The sequence below is a fragment of the Accipiter gentilis genome, chromosome 5, assembly GCF_929443795.1.
Source record: "Accipiter gentilis chromosome 5, bAccGen1.1, whole genome shotgun sequence".
Lineage (NCBI taxonomy): Eukaryota > Metazoa > Chordata > Aves > Accipitriformes > Accipitridae > Astur > Astur gentilis.
Window position 1 is genome coordinate 44,539,357 of NC_064884.1, and position 20,947 is coordinate 44,560,303.

General features: G+C 48.1%; 3 protein-coding genes across 4 annotated transcripts; all 3 read left to right on the forward strand.

Moving 5' to 3' along the window:
- The first annotated feature begins 632 nt into the window (after positions 1-632).
- On the forward strand, positions 633-2,174 carry HOXB8 (homeobox B8). Of its 2 annotated transcripts, none has more exons than XM_049799992.1 (2): positions 633-1,053; positions 1,867-2,174. In XM_049799992.1, the coding sequence occupies exons 1-2, from the start codon at positions 633-635 to the stop codon at positions 2,172-2,174; spliced, it is 729 nt and encodes a 242-aa protein (XP_049655949.1). The 2 variants fall into 2 exon arrangements, with proteins under 2 accessions (XP_049655949.1, XP_049655950.1); XM_049799993.1 differs by having other exon boundaries at positions 1,870-2,174.
- A 2,566-nt stretch (positions 2,175-4,740) lies between these two features.
- Positions 4,741-8,339, forward strand: HOXB7 (homeobox B7). Its single transcript, XM_049799996.1, has 2 exons — positions 4,741-5,140; positions 8,086-8,339. Exons 1-2 carry the CDS (start codon positions 4,741-4,743, stop codon positions 8,337-8,339), a joined length of 654 nt encoding a protein of 217 aa, XP_049655953.1.
- Positions 8,340-18,690: 10,351 nt separating this feature from the next.
- HOXB6 (homeobox B6) lies at positions 18,691-20,695 on the forward strand. The gene is made up of 2 exons (XM_049799997.1): positions 18,691-19,099; positions 20,436-20,695. Exons 1-2 carry the CDS (start codon positions 18,691-18,693, stop codon positions 20,693-20,695), a joined length of 669 nt encoding a protein of 222 aa, XP_049655954.1.
- Positions 20,696-20,947: the final 252 nt, after the last annotated feature.

The window sequence follows — 20,947 nt, forward strand, 5'->3', positions numbered from 1 at the left end:
CGAGCGATATCTCATTAATGTAGGTAGTTAAACATATTTAATCCGTATATTCACCCCACCTCCTTCTCCCTTCCCCTCTCGCTCCCTCTCTCTCTCGCTCGCTCGCTCCCTCTCCCTCTCTCGCTCCCCCTCGCTTGCTTTTCCTTCTTTATTCTCTCACACTCTTCCTTTCACAATCATGCAGTGCAGAGTCCGTGTGGAGTAAGGAGAAGCCAATAGGATGAGGTTTTGGTAATAGATGCAAATGATCATGAAAAGACACTGCAAAATATGAAACAACTCATTTGCGCTGAAGTAAATCACTGAAAACTGTTTATGAACTGGCATCTCTTCTTGGAAATGTAAAGCGAGAACTCTTTAAGTGGCGATTTTTTTTTTTTTTTTTAGGGGTGGGGGGGAGGAAAGAATTCAATATCATGCAGGCTTAGAGTTTTGATTATATCCTCCTTTTATATTCCTGGAAATCACAAACTGTCGTTGCTTAGCATCTTAGCGCTTTCTTTTTTTGCTAATAGATTCCCGTGGTCTGGTTTGGTTGGCTTCTTTTTTTTTTTTTTTTTAAATTTTTTTTTTATTTTTTTTATTTTTTTATTTTCTTCCTCCTCCAAACAAATATTCTTATTTAAATTAAAATGAGCTCTTATTTTGTCAACTCACTCTTCTCCAAATACAAAACCGGGGACTCCTTGCGTCCCAATTACTATGACTGTGGGTTCGCTCAGGATCTTGGGGGCAGACCCACGGTGGTGTACGGACCCAGCACGGGGGGCACCTTCCAGCATCCGACCCAAATCCAGGAGTTTTACCACGGAGCATCCTCACTCTCCAGCTCCCCTTACCAACAGAATCCCTGCGCCGTGGCGTGCCATGGGGACCCCAGCAACTTCTATGGCTACGACCCCTTGCAAAGGCAGAGCCTCTTCAGCGCCCAGGAGTCGGACTTGGTGCAGTACACGGACTGCAAGCTTGCTGCCAGCGGCCTTGGAGAGGAGGCGGAGAGCTCGGAGCAGAGCCCTTCTCCGACCCAGCTTTTCCCCTGGATGCGACCGCAAGGTGAGGCGAGATGGAAAGGACAGCGAGGAGGCAGTTCCTGAGCCCCAAAGTAGCCCTCTCGCTTGCTTTCTGCCCCTCTCGCTTGCTTGCTTGCTTTCGCTCCCTTTTTCTTCCCCGGTGACTGTATTTTACTGCTTTATGGGGGTAAACTTTTGCACTTGTAAATTGCTTTATAGTTTAATTACCCTGAAGGAGACCTTTTCTTCTGGGGGGCTGAGCGAGCCGGGCTTTCTGTGGAAGGAAGCGTCCTTAAAGTTTATGGCACTTTTATAGCCTTAAAAAGCCCCTTCATTTTTGTTTTGCGTTTGATTTGGGATTTCGGTGGTGCTGCTTGCTCTCCCCGGGCTGCAGCTCTTTTTTTCTTTTCTTTTCTTTTTTTTTTTTTTTTTTTTTTTTTTTTTTTTGCGGGATCCCAAAGAGCCGGAGGTCTGTTGTTGTGGTGGTGGTGGTGGTGGTTCGGGTAATAATAAGTGTGCAAGTGCAGGCTTTAGCTGGGCTGCTCGGAGTGGGCTGGTGGGTGATCCTCCCCCCCCCTTTTCCCTGTCACCATCACCCCTTTCCTTTATAACCATCTTCCCTTTTACAATATTCTCCAGGAGCCTTTCCCTCTCCCTGTTTGCTTCCTGCCTTTGCTCCTGCGAGTCCTTTCTTCCTCCCCCTCCCGTGCCTCCGTGTGTGTGTGTGTGTGTGAGTGTGTGGGAGTGTGTGGGAGCGGGTGGGAGCCTGTGTGTGCCTATTCCCGAGCCTGGTTTATGTATCTTTCAACCTCCTTCTCTTCTTCCCCTCTTCCACCCAACCTTTGCAATTCCCCAGCAGCCGCTGGACGGAGGAGGGGGAGGCAAACCTACAGCCGCTACCAGACGCTGGAACTGGAGAAGGAATTTCTATTTAATCCCTACCTGACCCGCAAACGGAGGATCGAGGTCTCGCATGCCCTGGGATTGACAGAAAGGCAGGTCAAAATCTGGTTCCAGAACAGGAGGATGAAATGGAAAAAGGAAAACAACAAAGACAAGTTTCCCAGCAGCAAATGCGAGCAGGAAGAACTGGAAAAACAGAAAATGGAAAGAGCCCAGGAGGTGGACGAGGAAGGGGAAGCACAGAAGGCGGACAAGAAATAAAAGGATTTTTAAGGACTGAAAGGCAAGCGCTGCTGGGGTGGAAGAGCCCCTGAGCCCCACGTTAATGGCAGTTAATGTAAGGGAGGGGTGGGAAAAAAACCAACAATGCATAGAAAAGAGAAAGGAAAAAAAAAAACAACCTTTTATTGCTGTAAAACAATATAGCTGTAAGCACCACTTTCCTGATTATCCTTTGATACAATGAACAGTATGCAAAAGTGATCGGGAGGTCTCTCCTGCCTTTTGCCAGTTATTAACTAGTGGTAGTGTAACGCAATAGCTTATGTAAAACATGACTGTGAAATTTTCTCTCTCTCTCTGTCTTTCTCTGTCTCTCTCTTCTTTCCTGGGGGGTGGGTTGGTTAACATAGCTTTCAATGCTATAGGAGTTACGTGAAATTACATTTGTGCACTTTTTTTTTTGATTTTCCACCTCTTTTTGTTGTGGTTTATCTGTATGTACTGGAGGTAGCTATTGAAACAAACATCCCAACAACATGAAACTGCCTATTTATGCTATAGTTATCTCTCTCTTTCTCTCTCTTTCTCTCTTCACTTTCCTTACTTCTGTTCTTTCCTTTGGTTCGGGATTTTCTTTCTTTTCTTTTTTTTTTTTTTGTTTACAATTTTTAAATGTCTCTTCCAAAAAAAAGGGAAAAAAAAGAAAAAAAAGACAAGAAAAAAAGCGTTTTTCTCTCCTTTAGTTAGCATGCGCACAGTGAAGCAAGTTGTAAAGTGATCTTTAGGTTAACTGTGAAAAAGAATGTATACTGTATACGTGAATTACTTTATTGGGGGAACTAATGATATATTTTGTTGTTCTTTCATCACTTTGTTCTATTGTCTAAACCTGGAAGCGGCGGAAGAAAGTTACAATAAAGTTTACAAGCGAGAATTCCGTGACATCATTCTTTTACCCTGCTCCATTTCCTCCAGGACCACTTTGATAGAAAGGAAATAAAAGTCAATTGTGTCGGAGCTGCAGCCCTGGCCATCAAAGACTTCTTTGCCTGGAGAGATGCTGGCGGGCTGGAGCGCTGCTGGGACGGGCGGAGGCAGGGACTGGGGCCGGGGAGCTGCTGCCTGGGAGCCGTGGGGAAGGGGGGGGGACCCGGGGCAACTGCGATGGCTTCTGCTCTTGTTGTTGTTTCTAACAGTTCCTGGGTGGTGACAGGTTGGGAGGCTCGGTGGAAATCCTTCCTGAAGGTAACGTGTGTTGTTTTGGCTTTTTTGTGGCTTTTTTTTTTTTTTTATTGTTGTTGTTTTCCTTTCTTTTTCCCCCTTTCTCCTTCCTCCTTTCTCCCTCTTTCCTCGCCCACCCCACTGTCCCCGCAAGATGAAGCCCAGCTCTGGGTCTCCCTCTCCTTTCCTCCCACTTATCTCGCTGCAAAAAAAAAAAAAAAAAAAAAAAAAAAAAATCTTGGCAGGCAGTCGCGCAGCTGAGCTGCTTTTCTGCTCCTTCGCCTCTCAAGCTGCCCTGCCATGGCAATAGAGGAGTGCGGGGATGCACACCCATCCCCTTGCAACATAACCTTGGGAAAGGAGACACAGCACAAACCCTAGATGCACATCCACCATTGTCTGGGCTGCTTTTCCTGCCTGTAAGACTTTCTTTCTTTCTAACTCCCCCCCCCCCCCCGACCCCCCTAAAAAAAAATTGAGGCAGATCACATTTTGGAAGGTTTCTCTGCTTCTCCAGCAGAAAGCAAATCAGCCAGCTGGTAAGGTTTTACTTCTAACTGTAATTGAGTCCTGCAGAACCGCTGACACGCTAAACAAGGGATCTGTACACTCTTTATTTTTCGCAACAAGAAAAGCAAATGCCAGCTCAATACGAAGCTCAAAGCCCGTGGCACTGGAATAAATTAGATATAGAGCTGAATGGCATTTGGGAAAAAAGAACCCTGAAACTATTAGGTATCAATGAGACATTTGTCTTTTTTTTTTTTTTTTTTTGGGGGGGGGGGGTGGCCGGGGAGGGGGAGAGGGTCAAGGGGGGAAGGGAAGGAATTATGTACAGTCTTGTGAAAAAGTACCTCGGAGCCGAGGAAATGGTACGAAGGAGGGAATTTTAGAGGGGATCAATAAAGGGATAAATAGAGCTCCCTTCCTTTTCCTCCAGCAGAGAGAGACCGAGAGGGAGACGCTGGTTTATCAGCAACGTGCTTTACACCCCCCCCCCTCTTTTTTTTTTCTTTTCCCTCTTTCTCCCTCGCTCCGAGCCGAAAACTGATTACAGGTTGCTTATCGACTCCAGCACCAATTTCACCCCTTCCAGCATAGATCTTGGAGGGTTTTATATCGCATCAATTATTTATCATATTTTATAAATCCAGCAGCACCACAATTTTTTTTTTTTTTTTCCTTTTTTTTTTTTTTTTTTGCCCCCGAGGAGGGAGCGGCCGGCGATTGGCGCCGCCGGAGCCACGTGCCAGCGCGTCACATGGGCCGGGAGGAAAAAGGGCTCCTTTTTGGTGTAAATCTGGACTCTAATTCCGTAATATATCACGGTACCTCGTAAAACCGACACTAAAACGTCCCGACCTACAAATCACCCGGCCAAATTATGAGTTCATTGTATTATGCGAATGCTTTATTTTCTAAATATCAAGCCGCAAGTTCGGTTTTCCCATCCGGAGTCTTTCCCGAGCAAACTTCTTGCGCTTTCGCCTCCAACACCCAGCGAGCGGGGTATGGGGCCGGATCCACGCCTCCCTTCGCCGCCTCCATGCCCGGGCTTTACTCCAGTGGCAGCGCCGTGCACCCCCAGCCCCCCAGCATGTATTCCTCCGGTTACGGCCTGGAGCCGGGTTCTTTCAACATGCACTGTTCCCCTTTCGAACAAAATCTCTCCATGATGTGCCCGGGTGATGCCTCCAAGCAGAATTGCAACAAAACGGACCAGAGGGATTCAGATTTGCAAAGCGACAGTAACTTTCGTATCTACCCCTGGATGAGGAGCACAGGTAAGCCCCAGCCTCCCTAAAGAAAAGAGCCTGGGGTCGGGGGTGGGGGGGGGGGGGGGGGGCTAAGGGGAGTGTAAATTATTTGCTGGCGTGCGCGGGGGGTGGCGGAGGGGGAGGGGAGGGGGGAATTGTCCCCAACTCCTTTCATGACGTTTCACCGAAAACGCATCTTCAACAGAGAGAGGGAGAGAGCGAACACCATCATCACCACCACCACCACCCCCCCCCCCGCCATAAAGCCATCCTTTTAGCTTTAAATATTTATTGGTGTTGCTGGGGCTGTGTATGTGCCATGCAAAAGGCAGTTTGTCTTAGTGGGGACAGACAGAGCTGCAGAAATAATGGCCAGCCCCTTCTTCTCCTATATTTACAGGATGGAGATTGTGCTACCCCCATGTAGGTGTAGATATAGATTCTGAAAGAAACTATTTATGGGAGGTGCTTGCAAGCTTGGTTTGTTTTCTGTTAAATTGCAAAACCTTCATTTGCCAGCCCCTCACCACAATGTCCCAGACACTGCAATTAAGCGTAGCGTGTTGCCATCAGAAACAGCAACGCATCATTCCCGGGGCAATTAAAAGCCCCGCTCTCAAAACGGTCACACTCCGGCCGGAATCCGGATGGATGGATGGATGGACGGACGGACGGACGGACGGATGGATGCATGGATAGAGGGGGGAGGACGTTTATCTGTGTCACCTCCCTACAAGCATCACCGCCGAGGGGTGCGGTGCGCTCCGCACCTTGGGCAAAGCTTTTTGGGGTTGCCCAGAGTGGCCTTGCTGGGGGTCTGGGGGGGTCCCACTCGGGCCATCGCCGCTCCGCGGGGCAGCTCAGCTCCGCGGAAGGCCGCGCAGTTGTCCGCAGGAGCGGAGCGGGGGCAGCCCCCCGCCGGGACACGCAGCCCCCCGCACATGTGTCTCAACCCCCGAACCGACCGACCGACGGGCGGCCACGCTGCTTTCGGTCCCCAAGGCGTTCCCTCTCAGGGTATTAATGTCAATTAACATTGAATAAATATTCATTTCCCTCGATGGAGCTCACCGGGGCCGGGCTGGGAGCTCCGGGCTGGGGTTGTCCCCGTCCCCTCCCAGCTCGGAGCATCCCGACCGGTGTCCGTGGGCAGGCGTGGTGGTGTTTACACTCGTGTAATCCTGAGAAGGGGGGGGGGGGGGGGGGGGGGGGAAAGGGCTGCTGTCCCGGCTGGGAGAGGAGGAGAAGGCGTGAGTTCATTTTCCAGCAGCCCCCGGTTTCGCTCCTGCCTTGCCAGATTGCAACTTGAGAGCATCCCTGCGGGCGAGCCTCCCTCCGCGGCCAAATATTCGGCGAGGGTCTTATTAGTAAACCTCAGGGGTGAGCGGAGTGCGGGCCAGCCTCCCTGGGAAGCAGAGGAAAAAGAAAAACAGCCAAGTAGCCAATGTATAGCGGCTTATAAAGGCAGGAGTTACCCTCACACTTATTTGGTGGTCAGTTCTTTCTATTACCTGCTCCATAATTCATTCACTTTTACAGTTGATTTATCAAAGACCAAATATTTGGGGTCGTAAACACTTCACCTCCGCTTTTATCTGACTTTAGATTTAAGAAGCCCCCCTTTTGCCCCCCCTTTAAGCCTGTGATGCTGCGAGGATCCACATTAGAGAGGGTTTGGAAGTGGGGCAAACGCGCCGGGTCCTGCGCTCAAAAAACCCTGGATGCTCTGGGATCTGCTGAGCCTAAAACCCGAGAAACTCGACCTCGGTCGTAAAAGTGGGGTCCCCCCCTCCTGCCCACACCCCTCCCCGTCTCTCCTGCCCACTGTGCGATCGTGCTTGTGGAATTTCATCAGCGAGCAGAGATAGAGTTGTCATCCCTATTCAGCAGCAGTTTATGGCTCTCCCCTCAGCGGATTTTACAACCCACATTCCACGACCTGCACATTTTTACTTTACAGCTAGCCTGGCTATTTTGCTTTTTTTCTCCTTTTAATGACTGGATCTTTTCTTCTTTTAAAAAGAAAGAGGGGGGGGGGGGGGAAAGGGAAGAAGAGGAGTCCGGTGGAATGTGTGGAGGAGAGGCTGAGGGCTGCTGTTCGCCATCCCCACTGCTCTGGGAAAGAATACATTATACCATAGATACACATGGCATTTACATAGAAAATAGAGTCGGGATCACAAACAGCATATTGTAGAATTATTTCCAATCAGATTCCAGGAAATGTCGGGTGGAGGGGACAATTAGGAGCTGGGCCCTTTCCAAACCCCACTTGCAGGCAGCTGGAGGGTCGGGGGGGAGCTGGGGTAAGTGATGAGGCGCAAGAGCATCCCGGGGGTAACAGCCCCACTGTCAGCCCCAGAAGTCACTACTGAGCCGGAAAGATCCCCTGAAATAATGAAGACCATCACACACCTTCCAAGCAGGCACCCTGATGACAGCTTTAAGAGAGGACAAATAGTTGGATTTGTGTAGGTAGCAGATGCCTCTCTCGCTCCGCTCGACTGTATTTTCTGTATTTGTTCGCCAACCATCCGAAATTTCTGGTATCTAAATGAAAATTAAAGCAGGAGCTCAGAGTCTGAGCGGTACTACGAGGGCAGGAAACTTTCTGAAGTTTGTTGTTTCCTCGGAGACACGCACAGGCACACACACCCCCCCACCAAAAAAGCGCTGCACGCTTTCCCTAGGTGAAGGGAAATTAAAGCCGGTGCGGTTTGGGGGCTGAGAACAGGGAGGGTGAGGCAGGGAAATCCTCAGGCAGAAGGAGTTGATCCTGCAAATAAAAAGAAGGGCTGTCCCAGGTTGCACAGGTCCTCCGAGGACTTTGTGTCCCCCGTGGGACCGCAGTGGATGGGTGCTTGCTAGACTGCACCCAAAAACCAAAGCAAGAGCGCAAACCGAATCAGCAGCCCCCCAAACCATCTCCCCCCAAAGCCCCCAACTGATCTAAATCTGCATTTATTTCCCAGGCACCGACAGAAAACGCGGCCGCCAGACCTACACCAGGTACCAGACCCTGGAGCTGGAGAAGGAGTTCCACTACAACCGCTACCTGACGAGGAGGAGACGCATCGAGATCGCCCACGCTCTGTGTCTCACGGAGAGACAGATCAAAATCTGGTTCCAGAACAGGCGCATGAAGTGGAAAAAAGAGAATAAAACTGCCTGCTCCGGCTCCAACAGTCAGGAGAAACCAGACGCGGAGGACGACGAAGAGGAATGAAAGGGGCGAGGGGTGGATGCAGGAAACGTGGAAGCCCACGCGAGAAGAAAAGGGGGGGAAAAACACACAGAAAAAAGACTATATATGAAAATAGATACATGATAAGTGCATAAATAATTAAAAACCCTAGGAATGATACATTGTGTTTCCTGACACTGAAAAAAATACTACCTATATTAAAGTCTTTTTTTTTTTTTTTTTTTTTTTTGTACAATAGAATGACTATCTACCTATTAAATGTGGCTTTAGAGTCAGAATAGACACATTTTTCTATGTGAGTCTTCCTATAGTACAAGTAATTTGTAAATCTCCGTTTGTACTTCGCTGTGTACTTTTTGGTATGAAGTAACGTGGTCGTGTTTAGCACCTTTAATTTAGAAAATGTGACCTGAAAGTCTGAATGCAAATTATACTTAGCGTATATAGTCCTGTACATAATATGAATGATTATTACGCCTTCTCCCTGTAACCTCCGTGGTTCTTTTCTCCTTGCTATGCTCTTTTGTCTGTGTATATTTTTACCTGGACTTCTTCCTTGTTCAAGTCTCTACGGAAAAAAAGAAGAGGAATTAATATTGTGCTACGTAAAACATTGTATAGCAAAGTAGCAAATTATTTAATGGCGACGCGTTGCTTTTTTTTTTTATTTTTCCCCTTGTCTGTGATTATTATTCTTCCAAATAAAAAGGAAATCTCCAATAATCTACCATCGCGTTGGGTTCCTTCCCCTTTTCTTATTAAAAATAACAGACGGGATTTTGGAATTGCTTTTTCCCCTGTAAAATAAATATACTAAAAGATCCTTTTAGATTAATGCATGCCCCGAGCTATCATCCTAAACTTCTCTCTTTTTTTTAGGGCAGCCACTCCCTTCAAAATTTTAGTACCTTTTCAATAGATTCGGCGAATATACTAAGATATAGATGATATTCGGGGCTCTCGAAAGGCGCGCTGGTCTCTTTTCTCTCTCTCCCTCTGTGATTGCGCTGGGGCTATTACTGAAGTAGGCAAGAGCATAAAGGAGGAATGTAAAGAAGCCAGAATCAGCCCAAATAGTCTTTCCGCCCCTTATTTTAATTCTCTTCTTCTGGTAACTAATTTGCAGAAAAGCGATCTATTTTGCCGTGCCTTTAGTGTTTTATTTTTTTTTTTAGAGTCTCCCTCCGCCCTTCAATTACTTTACTGCGGACTGGAACTCTTTCATTAGCACCAAATAATGTTTAGCATCAAAGCACGCATAAAATAAATTAAAGCAATTAAACGCAGGGAAAAAAAAATCAACAATGCAAAACAAAAGGCGAGTAAATTTAAGCACTTGCGCGGGGGAGCATCCTCCGCCGCCTTCTTCCCCCTCCCGCCCCTGCCTGTTTATTTACATTGCCAAGCTGCGCAGTAAAAGACGCGGATTCCTCCCGCGGAGGCTCCACGTAATTTACTCCACAAATGCGTTGCGCAAGATGCACAGGGAAAAAAAAAAAAAAAAAATTAAAAAAAATGCAGCCAGCTTTGGAAGGACTTGGCGATGGCAGCTTTCCACCTTCTCCCCTTCCTTCCCTCTCTGTCTCTCTGCTTTTTCACCACCCACCACCACAGATGACTTCATGTCCTAAGTGAAGGCGCGCAGGGCATCCTTTAGCAGGTTTTCGCGAAAATAAGATGCCACGTCAAGCAGCTGCGCGCCCACGTCTATCATACAGATTTGCAGTATATGCTGTATATACCAATTACGGGAAGCCCATTATTAAAGGCAGCAGCTATTATGGCTTTTGCACACTGAAATTCTCCCTTGAAGGGAAAGGAAAAGAGAGGAAAATCTTCCTTTTTCCTTCAAATCCCTTGGTGCAATCTCTTTGCAGGAGCCCTCTGTGCATAGCAGGGATGGGAAGGAAAAAAAAAAAAAAAAAAAAAGCAGCGGTTCCAGAAATTTCCCCCCCCCTGTTCCTGGACCGCAGTGGCCGGGCTGGCTGCCCCCCCCCCCCCCGGCACGGACCTCTGCGGTCTGGGGGCAAGTAGGAATTGAGGAGAATTCCAAGAAAAAAAAAAAAAAGGCAAAGCGAGTCACACCGACGCTTTAATACGCTAAAGCCAGGGCAGCGGTTTTACCGGTGGGGTGACCCACCTTGCCGGATCACCCCCCCCCCCCTTCTCCCCGCGCTGTAGCGGGGGTCGCGGGGGGACCCGGCGGTTCTTGGGGGGTTTTTGGCCGTGGGGAGCCCGGCAGGCACGAACCCCGCCGGCTCAGCTCTGCCCAGGGCATGGGCACCCCGGCCACGCTTTTATTGCCTTTATTTGCCTCTTTTTTTTTCTCCCTCCCCCCCCCCGCCCCCAAAATCTAATTGCCCTTTTCAGCAGAAAGGATCCCAATTGCGTTAAAAAAAAAAAAGACATAAAAAATCCCACCCGAACCCCACTGTTTTACTGTGCCTTTCCCCATTTAAAAGCCAACCCCAACCCCAAGCTCTTTATTCTGGGGGGGCTGTTATTGTTCATAGCCTAACGTGTGAGGCGTTATTCGATTATTTCTCTCCAACACCCCCCCACATGCAAGCAAGGAGGGGGGGGGGAAAAATTCCTGAACCCCCTTTCATATTCTTTTATTTTTGTTTAAAAAAAAGATGGCGGCTAAGAAAAAGACTGCTGTTAAACCGGTCATGAAGAAATGCAATAAATTCCTTGTTGTTTTATGAAAATTTACAACTTTGTGATAGAACTTTATGAGTGGCTGGGTTCTGGGATTGGCCAGAGCCGGTCATGTGGACTGCTAACCGTGAACATGAACTTTTTATTATTTCCCATGTGGTTATATTGCACCATTCTTCTGTCCGCTGCACCTTGGGTCGGATCAGTGTCCTCTATAGGGCTCTCGCCTCTTTACATTTTTTTACTTTTGTGTATAAGCTCGATAGGGCTAAAACAGGGGAGAGGGGAGGGGGGGACGCCTATCCACACATCCACACGCACACATAGACACCCACCTCCGCACACACACATAGGAAAAGAGTTATATGCTCTTTTTTTTTTATTATTAATTTTTTTTTTTTAATTCCTCTGTTAATTTGCCTGCTGATTTGGAATCTCAGTAGTAATGGAGGGGCAGAGGAGATTCTGGACCGAGTGGAGGCTATCATTTTTCAAAGAGGGAAGTTACTCCATTTTCTATGCAAATGACAGAAATGCAAGAAGCTCTCACAAGTCAGAGAGGCAATCGACGGCTATCAGGTTGGGACAATATTTGTCAGCTAACAGATAAGCAAACGCTGTCTCTCTCTCCCTATATATTTTACTTATACCACAGAAATGGACGTCAAAAGGTAAGGGAATAATATCTGTTTCTCTTCATTTAATTTTTTCTTTGAGAAAATGCATTTGTCAAGCTGCCTTTTCTATTCCATTCCCCATCTCCCTCTCCCCTGTACCCGGGGGTGGGGGAAATAGAAAGGAAAGGGTGGGGTGATGAAGAAGGGGGGCACTGGAAGAAATCGGGGGTGGTGGAAATCTGTTTAAGTGACAATTTCCCCGAAAAAGTGTAGCGTAAAGGTGAGAAAAGGAGCGAAAGGGAGAGAGAAAGAAGAATGGAAGCAAGGTAGAGAAAGAAATTGAAAGAAGGAAAGAAAGAAATCGAGGAAGAAAATAGACCAAATAGAAGAAGGAGAGTGAGAGAGAAACAGGGAAGAAAATAAGAAAGAGAAATAACGTAACGGAATAAGAAGGAAAAATAAAGCCTGTGAGGTCACCTGGATATAGTAGACTTGGAATGAAGGATTTTGCAGTAGCTCGGTGACGGAGGCTTTTAGATACTGCCTTTAAAAAAATACCAACCCCTTTGTGGGTAGTTGTCGTGTTTTATTCCCCCCCCCCCCCCCCCCGCAGAATCTCTTGCCAGTTTGTCTGTCTTGAGGCGAGCCCAGTAATTTGGCGAAGTTTGTGTGGAAGCCAGTTGGGTTTTGCGTTGCTCTCCAGGGTCATTATTATGTGGGTGGTTTCTTCGGAGAGGGCAGTTCGCGGCAGTCCTCGGAAATAAGGTTCTGGAAATCAGTTAAAAAAAAAAAAAGGGGGGGGGGGAACAAAAAAAGAAAAGAGAGGCAAAAAAAATAATAAGAAGAATGAAGCCAAACCAGAGCGCAGAGCTCTCATTGTATTTTTTTTTTCCCCCCTCCTGAAACTCCCAAATGAAGCTGACGTTGCGATGCAATAAACCTCCTTGTATTTAATTGCGTTCTGCAGTGTTAACGGGGCTTTACGGCTTTCCCGACCGGAATACCGGCTTGGGTTTCAGCCCCACGGTGTGTCGGTGCTTTTCCACACCAGGTTATGTGCAAATCTTCCTCTCCTTTCCCTGTCTGATACCCTAACGCTTGCCTTCGGGTTTAGGAAAATATTTATCCGGAGATGCCCGTCATTTTAAATGTGTTTTTTTTCAAGATTTCAAGGGGGTTGGGGTGGGGTGTTTGAAATATAGTACTAATTGCTACTGTTACGAGGTGTTTTTTAAATAAGATAATGTAAGAGTCTGTGTATGTGAAGCGAGATTGAGTAAGAAGAGATTCATTACTTAAGCATAAACCATTTTATGACGTGACGATTTATCTCACCTAAACTGACTGTGCCTGAATATTGTGTGGACAAGAGTAAATGATCGCAAGCCGTGGAAATAATAAACAGAAAGTCATTTTAGAAAGCTATTTCTTCCTGAACCTGTTACATTTTTCATAAATCATGGGGAAAGAAAAAAATTAATGCCGGTTCAAACGCCTGTTCTCCCTTTTGCCTAAGTGTCTCCGCGCTCGTATTATTTTTTTTCCTCTTCGTAAGAAAAAAAATATCTATTAAAAATCTAATTTAATTTAGAAACCTTGCTCCAAAACGCCTTTCCGCCGATTCTTCCACATCCTACGTAGGCAACCACTTGTGGAAACCACGCACCTCGGTGCGGATTAGCTCTTTTTTAACCATTTCAGCCCGGTCCGGCGTGGGATGCCCGAGAAAACCTCCGGCCACCCCCGGGGTGTGTATTAGCGGGGAGGGGACACACACACACACACACGATCCGCCTTTCTCCCGCCTGGACTCCCTTCCTGGCATCCTTCCCTGCTTGTTGATTTAAGAAAATAAAATAAAACGGCGTAAAGCCAGGGTAAACCCCCCGCCGAGCCGGTCTCCCCCCCCCCCCCCCCCCCCCCCGGTGCCGCCGCCGCGCTGCGGGACTCGCCCATTCCCCGCCGTCTGCTGCCATCTACCGTCAGCGACGGCGGCCGGCGGCTCCCGGGGGGCTCCCCGCAGCCGGTGTCCCCCTTGGGGGGGACACACACAACGTGTGCGTGGGGGGGACACACACACGGACACCCTGCCCCGGCTGCTTTTCTTCTTTTCCCAGCCGGGCGACGGTGCCAGGGATCGCAGTGTCGTCCGTCCCCCCCCCCCCCCACCCCGACCGGCTCCCACCCGCGGTCCCGCTCTCGGGTGGGCTTCAGCCTTCAGGCCTGGTGCCCTGCTGGGAATGGTAAAGGGGAGATGTGGGGTTTAGCTGGATGTATAGCCTGAAAGAGTCTGGGGAGGTGTATGGAGGATGCAGTCGCACATACATGCGCACCCATATGGGAGCCAGGGCCGTCCTGGCTGGTGGTGATCTATACATCCCCCCCCATAAGCGATGCTGCTCGGTGCCACGCGTGTCCATCTCAAAACCTCACATCTATCTCTACGCACACCCAGGGAAGAGGAGCGGTCGCGAACACAAGCGGAGGTGTTGTAAAATGCCCTAATGACGGACGAGGCGAAGGGGATTTCAGCTCATCAGAAAAAGCAGAGGGGCTTGTATTTATTTATTGCTTGGAGTGGTCATTTCGGTGGGGTCTGGAAAAGATATGTCAAGTCGTGTCCACAGAATGGAGGGGGTTGCTGGGGAAGGAGCGGGGAGTAAAGGCAGACGACGAATCACTTTTAAGTTACTGTAGGCTTTGAAGGGACAATGCGTGTCTGTTATTTTAAAAGGTTTCGCTCTCTCCCTCCCTCCCTCTCGCTTTCTCCCTCTCGTTTTCTCCTTCTACCACACAGTTTCCTGGCAACTGTTTACGTCTAGACTAGGGACATTTTCTCGAAGAAAGTGAGATGCCCAGGGACTATGTTAAAAAAAAAAAAAAAGGGGGTGGGGGGGTGGGGAGGGGGGAAAAGTTTCTGTCTTTTGACCAGCAACAGCCATGATTAACTTGTTCCATGCTGTAATTCCCAACACCCCCCAGCACTCGCTTTCCGCATTACATGATCCGTCTCGCCTTTGCCTCTCCTTCTCCCTGCTTTCCCCAATATTATTTGACCAGCAGCCCCCCTTTCCCCTTCCCAGGGCTTGCTTTCGCGGAAATATTTGGTCCTGGATGCATTTTGACCCCCCCAATGTCCCTCTCCCTCTCTGCCCTCCCCTCCTCCCCCCTCCGCCCCTTTTTTTTTTGTTAATAATTAGCCGCACTCTTTAATGGAACAATGGTAGATTATTATTGCTCCTTTTCAAAGATCCCATTAACAAGGTTATTATGCACTGCACGGGAAGTCAGGTAAATTAAACTTAAATTGCTGGAAATTAAGTTTCAAGCGGTTCTGCGCGGGGAGAGCGGGTATTTTTTTACACCTTCGGGGTCATTGTTTTAAATTCTCCAAGCCTGGAGCTCTACATGGCTCTGTCGGGGTTTTTTTTTCCGATGTGATTTTGGATGTGCATGAGCGTTACGGGGAGGCTTCTCTGCTGCCAATGGCTTTCTATGTCTGGCTCCAGGAACAAGGGGTTTTTTCAAGTGTTTTCGTGGTGTTGGCTTGACTTTATGGCTGCAATAAGTCCCTCGGTAGGGAAACCCCCGCTGTGTTCTCACTTCAGAAGGATCGGGAATTCCAGCTCCACATGAAAAAAAAAGAGAGTTTCATTTTTTATTGGAACCAACTGCACTGAACTTTCTACCGACTTCTTAGCGGGTTTAGCTTTCGCACAAGCAACGCTCTGTTCTGTTTGCATTTCGAAATATTTGGGTGTTGTTTTAATCCCCTCATCTATCTGCCTGGCTCTGCTTGGTGGGGTTGGCATTTGCTGGCCAGAAAAGCAAAGCGACAGAAAGTGGGACCTTCCTGGGCAGAGAGCTGGGATTGTACATACTGTAAATACTTCTCTTTATCTGTATTTATACCCTGCCAGCTGAGTGATGTCTGTCAGGAGGGGAAAGCCGGCTTCCCAGCGCAGTGAAATGTGTTATATACCACCTTCTGGTGTCTCTCGCAACTTCCCTGCTTTATTGCTCCTTCTTAGCAAACCCTGCGCCTGGTTTTGAGGCGAAGAGGCCAAAGACGGAATAAAGATGTGCCCGTCGGTGCCCTCAAAGACGGGTCTAACTTAAGGGCTCCTGCGTAAGCTGGCTTCTGCAACCGCTGTTGCTGTGGGTCTCTGTCCCTCCCGGCTGGGCTGGCGCTTAGAGGCGTCCAAAGAAAATATATTCGCAAAATCGCTTTGGATTTACCTTCGGACTTTAGCGAGGAAGGCAGGAGAGCGCCTGTTAAACGGCTACGCTAATAACCCAACGTTGTCATTTTTTTTTTTTTTTAATTTTTTTATTTTTTTTTAAGCTGTTGAACTGGGACTAGAAACCACCTCTGTGCTAAAGGTTCAGTTCTCTGAGATTTAGTGCGGTTTAAGACCTCTGCTCGTATTTACATGTATTATAGGTGGCAAATCAATTAGACCGCGGGCCTGACCCTCCGGAAGGTGAAAACTATGACAGGCTCTGGGGTTTTTTGTCACGTTGGGAGCCAAGTTGTCTTCTGGTCTTTTTCTCCCCCAAATAGCCATCTATAGGGTCATCCTTCCTCTAAGAGGCAAGACGTATTATTTTTTTATCTATAGCGCATCTAAGATGGCAGCAATAAGCAATTAGCAAGCGGCCAGCTTCAATTAGTGCATTTTAATTTTCTTTCAAAATATCGCCTGTCAAACTACGTTAAAAGCCTGTTCCAGCCACAAAGGTACTAGGAGGAGGAGTATTTTATTACGGGAAGACTTGGGGTTAGGGGGATTTTTTTCCCAAACTATTTCGAGGGATTTATTTGCAGAGCAATCACGAGAAGTGAGAGAAAATATTAGATCAAACATTTTCAGCAGATGTACTCACGCATTGAATTATCAGGATATCCCATTTCTTAGCCCAAAATTTGCATGCGGAGCTGATCATGCCAGATAATCGCTGGTTTTGCAGAGCAACAAATATTGCGTAACTCTCTAATCAAATGTATGAGCTGTTCGGCTCCTGCAAAGCAGTAAACTTCAGTCTCCCATCTTTTTTTTTTTTTTTTTTTTTTTTTTTCTTCTCTAGTCATCGTTCCCTTTCAATCTCACTTTTTTTTTTTTTTTCCTTGCATACCAATAAAGCAGATCTACGTAAGTTTGGGTCCATTCCATACACAAAGGGAAACTCTGCAAGAACAAATATAAGAGATATCAGTCAGAGAGGGGGTGGAGGATGAAAACTACTTCCTTTGCATGTTATTTCCTTGAATTATAAGGATTACGTTTCAGTCGAAATGTTCATTGCAGCCGTGGCATGAAACAATCTTGGCTTTGCTGCGGTAAACATGAGGTTTAAAATAAATTAGCTCGTAATAAGATATCAGTTTCGTAGATACTTAGAGCTCCGTCAGAGAGCGCCGCATTGGCAGCTCTACAGACACCATGTAATATATGTAATTCTAGATTTGTAGCACACACATTCACAGATTCAAGTACAGGGGAGTGTGTATTATAAGGCGTGTCATTTCATTGCATATAAGACCCGACAGACAGATGGCTACAAATTCGGACAGGAAACAAATCCTTGATAAAATGCGAATGATCGGGGGACAGTCCTGGGTTTGATTTAGTTGCTGGGGGGGGGTTTTGTGTGTGTGTGTGTGTGGTTTTTTTTCTGTTCCCTGTGAGATGGCTCTGATTTTCCCATTTGAAAAAAGGGAAGGCGGCGGTCAGAGATCCAACTCTACCCTGAGCAAACAGGGATCTGAAGGGGGGATGCACCAGGTAGAGCAGAACACGGCTCTGGCAAAACCGAGAGAGGCAAAGCCCAGAGCAAAGTGCCGCTTTTAGGGTGACCGGGAATTGCTCGAGACTTTCGGAATTATTCCTTCCAGCCTTTTAACTTTGCAAAAATGGGTATTTTGCAGTGCGGACGGGCTCGAAGGGGGGGGATGCAAACCCGCGGGGTCTCTGCGCACCTCCAAGGCAGCAGCCCCATCACACCGCCAGCTTTCCTCTCCTTCAAAACCAACCCATCTCGATCGGTAACAATCAATAAACTCAGCTTCTGACCGTAACCCAAGGCTTCCTTTTAGCCATAAAAGGTCGGGCATAGATTTGGTATTAACAAAAAAACGCAAGAGGGCACAATGCGGTATCGGACTCCGGAGGAGATCGGGATTTAGCAAGGGATAAAGGAAAGACTTCGATTTTCCATTTATCTCCCGAATGCGGAGCTTTTGCAGGAAAAGAAAGGGAAAAGGTGCAATACATGAAAAGCGAAGGTTTGGTTCAAGCGAGCGCAGCTTTCCCGAACTGGGACTGCTAATCTATGGTAATTAGACAAACGTGAAGCAAAATAAGTTGTCGAAAGCGATTTCTTCTCCTATAGCAAATCTAAGTGAATCAATCCGGCGGGATCTCCTCCTTGCAAAGTTCACACACACACACACACACACACAAACTTTTTTTTTTTTTTTTTTTTCTGGTTTGTTTTCTTTAACTGTAGCGAAGTACCCAGGCATTTCAGGACGATTTGCAAACGCTAGGGGTTAAAGTTTTCTGAACGCGAACAATTAACTTTTTTTCCCTCGCTTACAGCCGGTATTTGTATACGTTCTATGCGTGTAAATATATATATATAGGCGCGCACACCGCCAGCCGTGCGGACGGGCTCTCGCACACCCCCGCGCTGGAGGAGGGGAAGGGGGGGGGGGGGGCCGGGGACGACGCACGTTTATTTATTTATGAAGCTCCGTAGCGCGCCGGGAATGTTTCTTTCGGCAGATATTATATATTTGGTTAAGGGGGTGCATTTCTGTTGTTTAAAAGGGAGGGAAAAGGGGGTGGATGGTTTGTTCTTGGGGTCCCTGGTGCAATCTCAGCTCCTCATGGGTGCTATTTTGCAACCTCAGGCGCCTGCTATTGGTCAGCCCATGATCAGATGGTTGTATTTCCTTGTGTCCCTCGCTGGCACCACGCCATCTCCCTTCAGCTAAAACCCAATCTCCGATATACTACTAATAGCTAAACCACTTGGACTATAAAACACAACAAATCATAAAGCCGGGAAAGGACGGCAGGCTCCTTCCAATGAGTTCTTATTTTGTCAACTCGACCTTCCCGGTGAGTCTGGCGGCGGGGCAGGAGCCCTTCCTGGGACAGATCCCGCTATATCCCTCGGGCTATGCGGATCCTTTGAGGCACTACCCCACCACCTATGGAGCCACGGGCGTCCAGGAGAAGGGTTATCCCTCCTCTCCCTACTACCAGCAAAGCAACGGAGCCTACAGCCGCAGCTCCGCCTGTGACTATGGGGCCGGCGGGTTTTTCAGGGAGAAGGACCCTGCGTGTGCCCCCCCCAACCTGGACGAGGTGCCCTTCGCCCCCGAGCCGCGCAAGTCGGACTGCGCGCAGAGCAAAACTGGGTTCGGAGAGAGCGAGGAGCAAAAGTGTTCCGCCCCGGTTTACCCCTGGATGCAGCGGATGAACTCTTGCAATAGTGAGTTTACTCTTTTACAGAAATAAATACATCAATCTCCTCCCCCCCTTTCTTATTTGTTACCGCCAGAGAGAGAGAGAGCGAGCGAGCGAGGGAAGCAGGACTAAGGTTCACTTTAGAGCCCAAACTTCCAGCGGGGAACTTAGGCGACACGAGAGGCTCCAACTTGCACCAAAACTTCACGCCGCTGAAGGCTTTTCTCCCAGCACACCCCCCCCGGCTAAAAAGTTTGCCCCGTATTTACCCCCCCCCCCCCCCCCCGTACAGTATTTCTCCATTTCCCTGCCTTTTTTTTTTTTTTTTTTTTTTTTTTTCCTTTCCCCTTCCTCCCCTTGCACATTCCAGTTTGCGTGTCACTCAGCTACAACGATTTGTCTCTGTCTTTCCCCCACACGCACAGGGAGATATCTTTTCTAAATCAGATCTGGATGACTTTACACACGGACGGACCCACACCCCCACGCAGCTCCCTCTCTCGCTGGCTACCCGATCTGGAGTTAAATAATATAAAAGTGTTTAAATATTTGAAAGGAGAGGGCTACATTTTTAATGAAACTCGCACATAATGAAAAGTCTGCCTGGGGAGAATTTCCCCCCCCCCCCCGGTGATATATGACTTCTTTAAGTGCTGTTTCCTCAATCAGAAAAAAAAAAGGGGGGGGGGAGAGAAAAATAATAGAGGCTCACCACCCTCCTTCCCATGTTTAGATGCATTTGTTGCCTTTTAAGTTCCAAATTGATGTCCATTAGCGCAGGGACATAAAGTGTTGTGTCCTCTTTAATGTAGAGTTTGGGCAGATCGATTCACTTCATTATTGCTTAAATGCTCAGATCTATTACAGTTGCCGGTAGGGTGGAAAATAGCGAGGGCGGGCGAGGGGGGGGGAAGAACACCTTGCGATTTTTCATCCCGGAATAAGATAGATCTTGCCCTGTCTCCCCAGCCCTGCTGCAGTCTGGCAACTTCAGCATTAACCCTTCTAGCCGGCTGCCTGCAGCGCGGCTGCGGATCCTCCGCGGGTGCGGGCCCTGCGCGCACGGAGGGGCTCACGGCCACGGGGCTTCATTTTAGGGTTGGCCAAAGCCTTCGGAGGGCAGGGAGCGGGCAGACACCCCTCCGCACCCAGCCGCGGTGCGGGGCGTAGCATCCCCGCGGATTATCCGGCATCTCCGCGGCTCCACTAAACCTCGGGGCTTTCCCTTCTTTTTCCTTTCTTCTTTTTTTTTTTTTTTCCTCCTTCCCCCCCCCCCTCCTCCTTTTTTTTTTTCCCCCTATTTGTTTCCTATTTGTTTCCTTTTTTTTTTTTTTTTTTTTTTTTTTTTGCGGGTGTCACAGGTTCTTCCTTCGGGCCCAGCGGCCGCCGAGGCCGCCAGACCTACACCCGTTACCAGACGCTGGAGCTGGAGAAGGAATTTCACTTCAACCGCTACCTGACCCGGCGCCGGCGGATCGAGATCGCCCATTCCCTCTGCCTGACGGAGCGGCAGATCAAAATCTGGTTCCAGAACCGCAGGATGAAGTGGAAAAAAGAGAATAAATTGCTCAACTCCTCGCAACTGAGCGCGGAGGAGGAGGAGGAGAAAACGGCGGAGTGAAAGTATTATTTAAAACACACACAAGGCAAAAAAAAAAAAAAAAAAAAGAATAAGAAAAATAGAGAGGGAGTGAGTGAGTGTGTGTGAGAGCTGAGAGGATGAGGGGGGTGTGAGCTGGCTGCGAGGACAGGGAAAACCTGCACATTGGTGGGACAAGCCCTCTGCAGCAGCGGCAACAGCTAGAAAGTTTGGGCCACCAATGCCATGGACTCGTGTTCCCAGTGATCTGTCGTGTCCAGGAAAAAAAAAAAA

Coding starts and splice junctions, on each gene's coding strand:
- HOXB8 (XM_049799992.1), top strand. CDS start 633: ATGAGCTCTTATTTTGTCAACTCACTCTTCTCCAAATACAAAACCGGG. Junction 1,054..1,866: donor CCCCTGGATGCGACCGCAAG/GTGAGGCGAGAT, acceptor GCAATTCCCCAG/CAGCCGCTGGACGGAGGAGG.
- HOXB6 (XM_049799997.1), top strand. CDS start 18,691: ATGAGTTCTTATTTTGTCAACTCGACCTTCCCGGTGAGTCTGGCGGCG. Junction 19,100..20,435: donor GCGGATGAACTCTTGCAATA/GTGAGTTTACTC, acceptor CGGGTGTCACAG/GTTCTTCCTTCGGGCCCAGC.
- HOXB7 (XM_049799996.1), top strand. CDS start 4,741: ATGAGTTCATTGTATTATGCGAATGCTTTATTTTCTAAATATCAAGCC. Junction 5,141..8,085: donor CCCCTGGATGAGGAGCACAG/GTAAGCCCCAGC, acceptor TTTATTTCCCAG/GCACCGACAGAAAACGCGGC.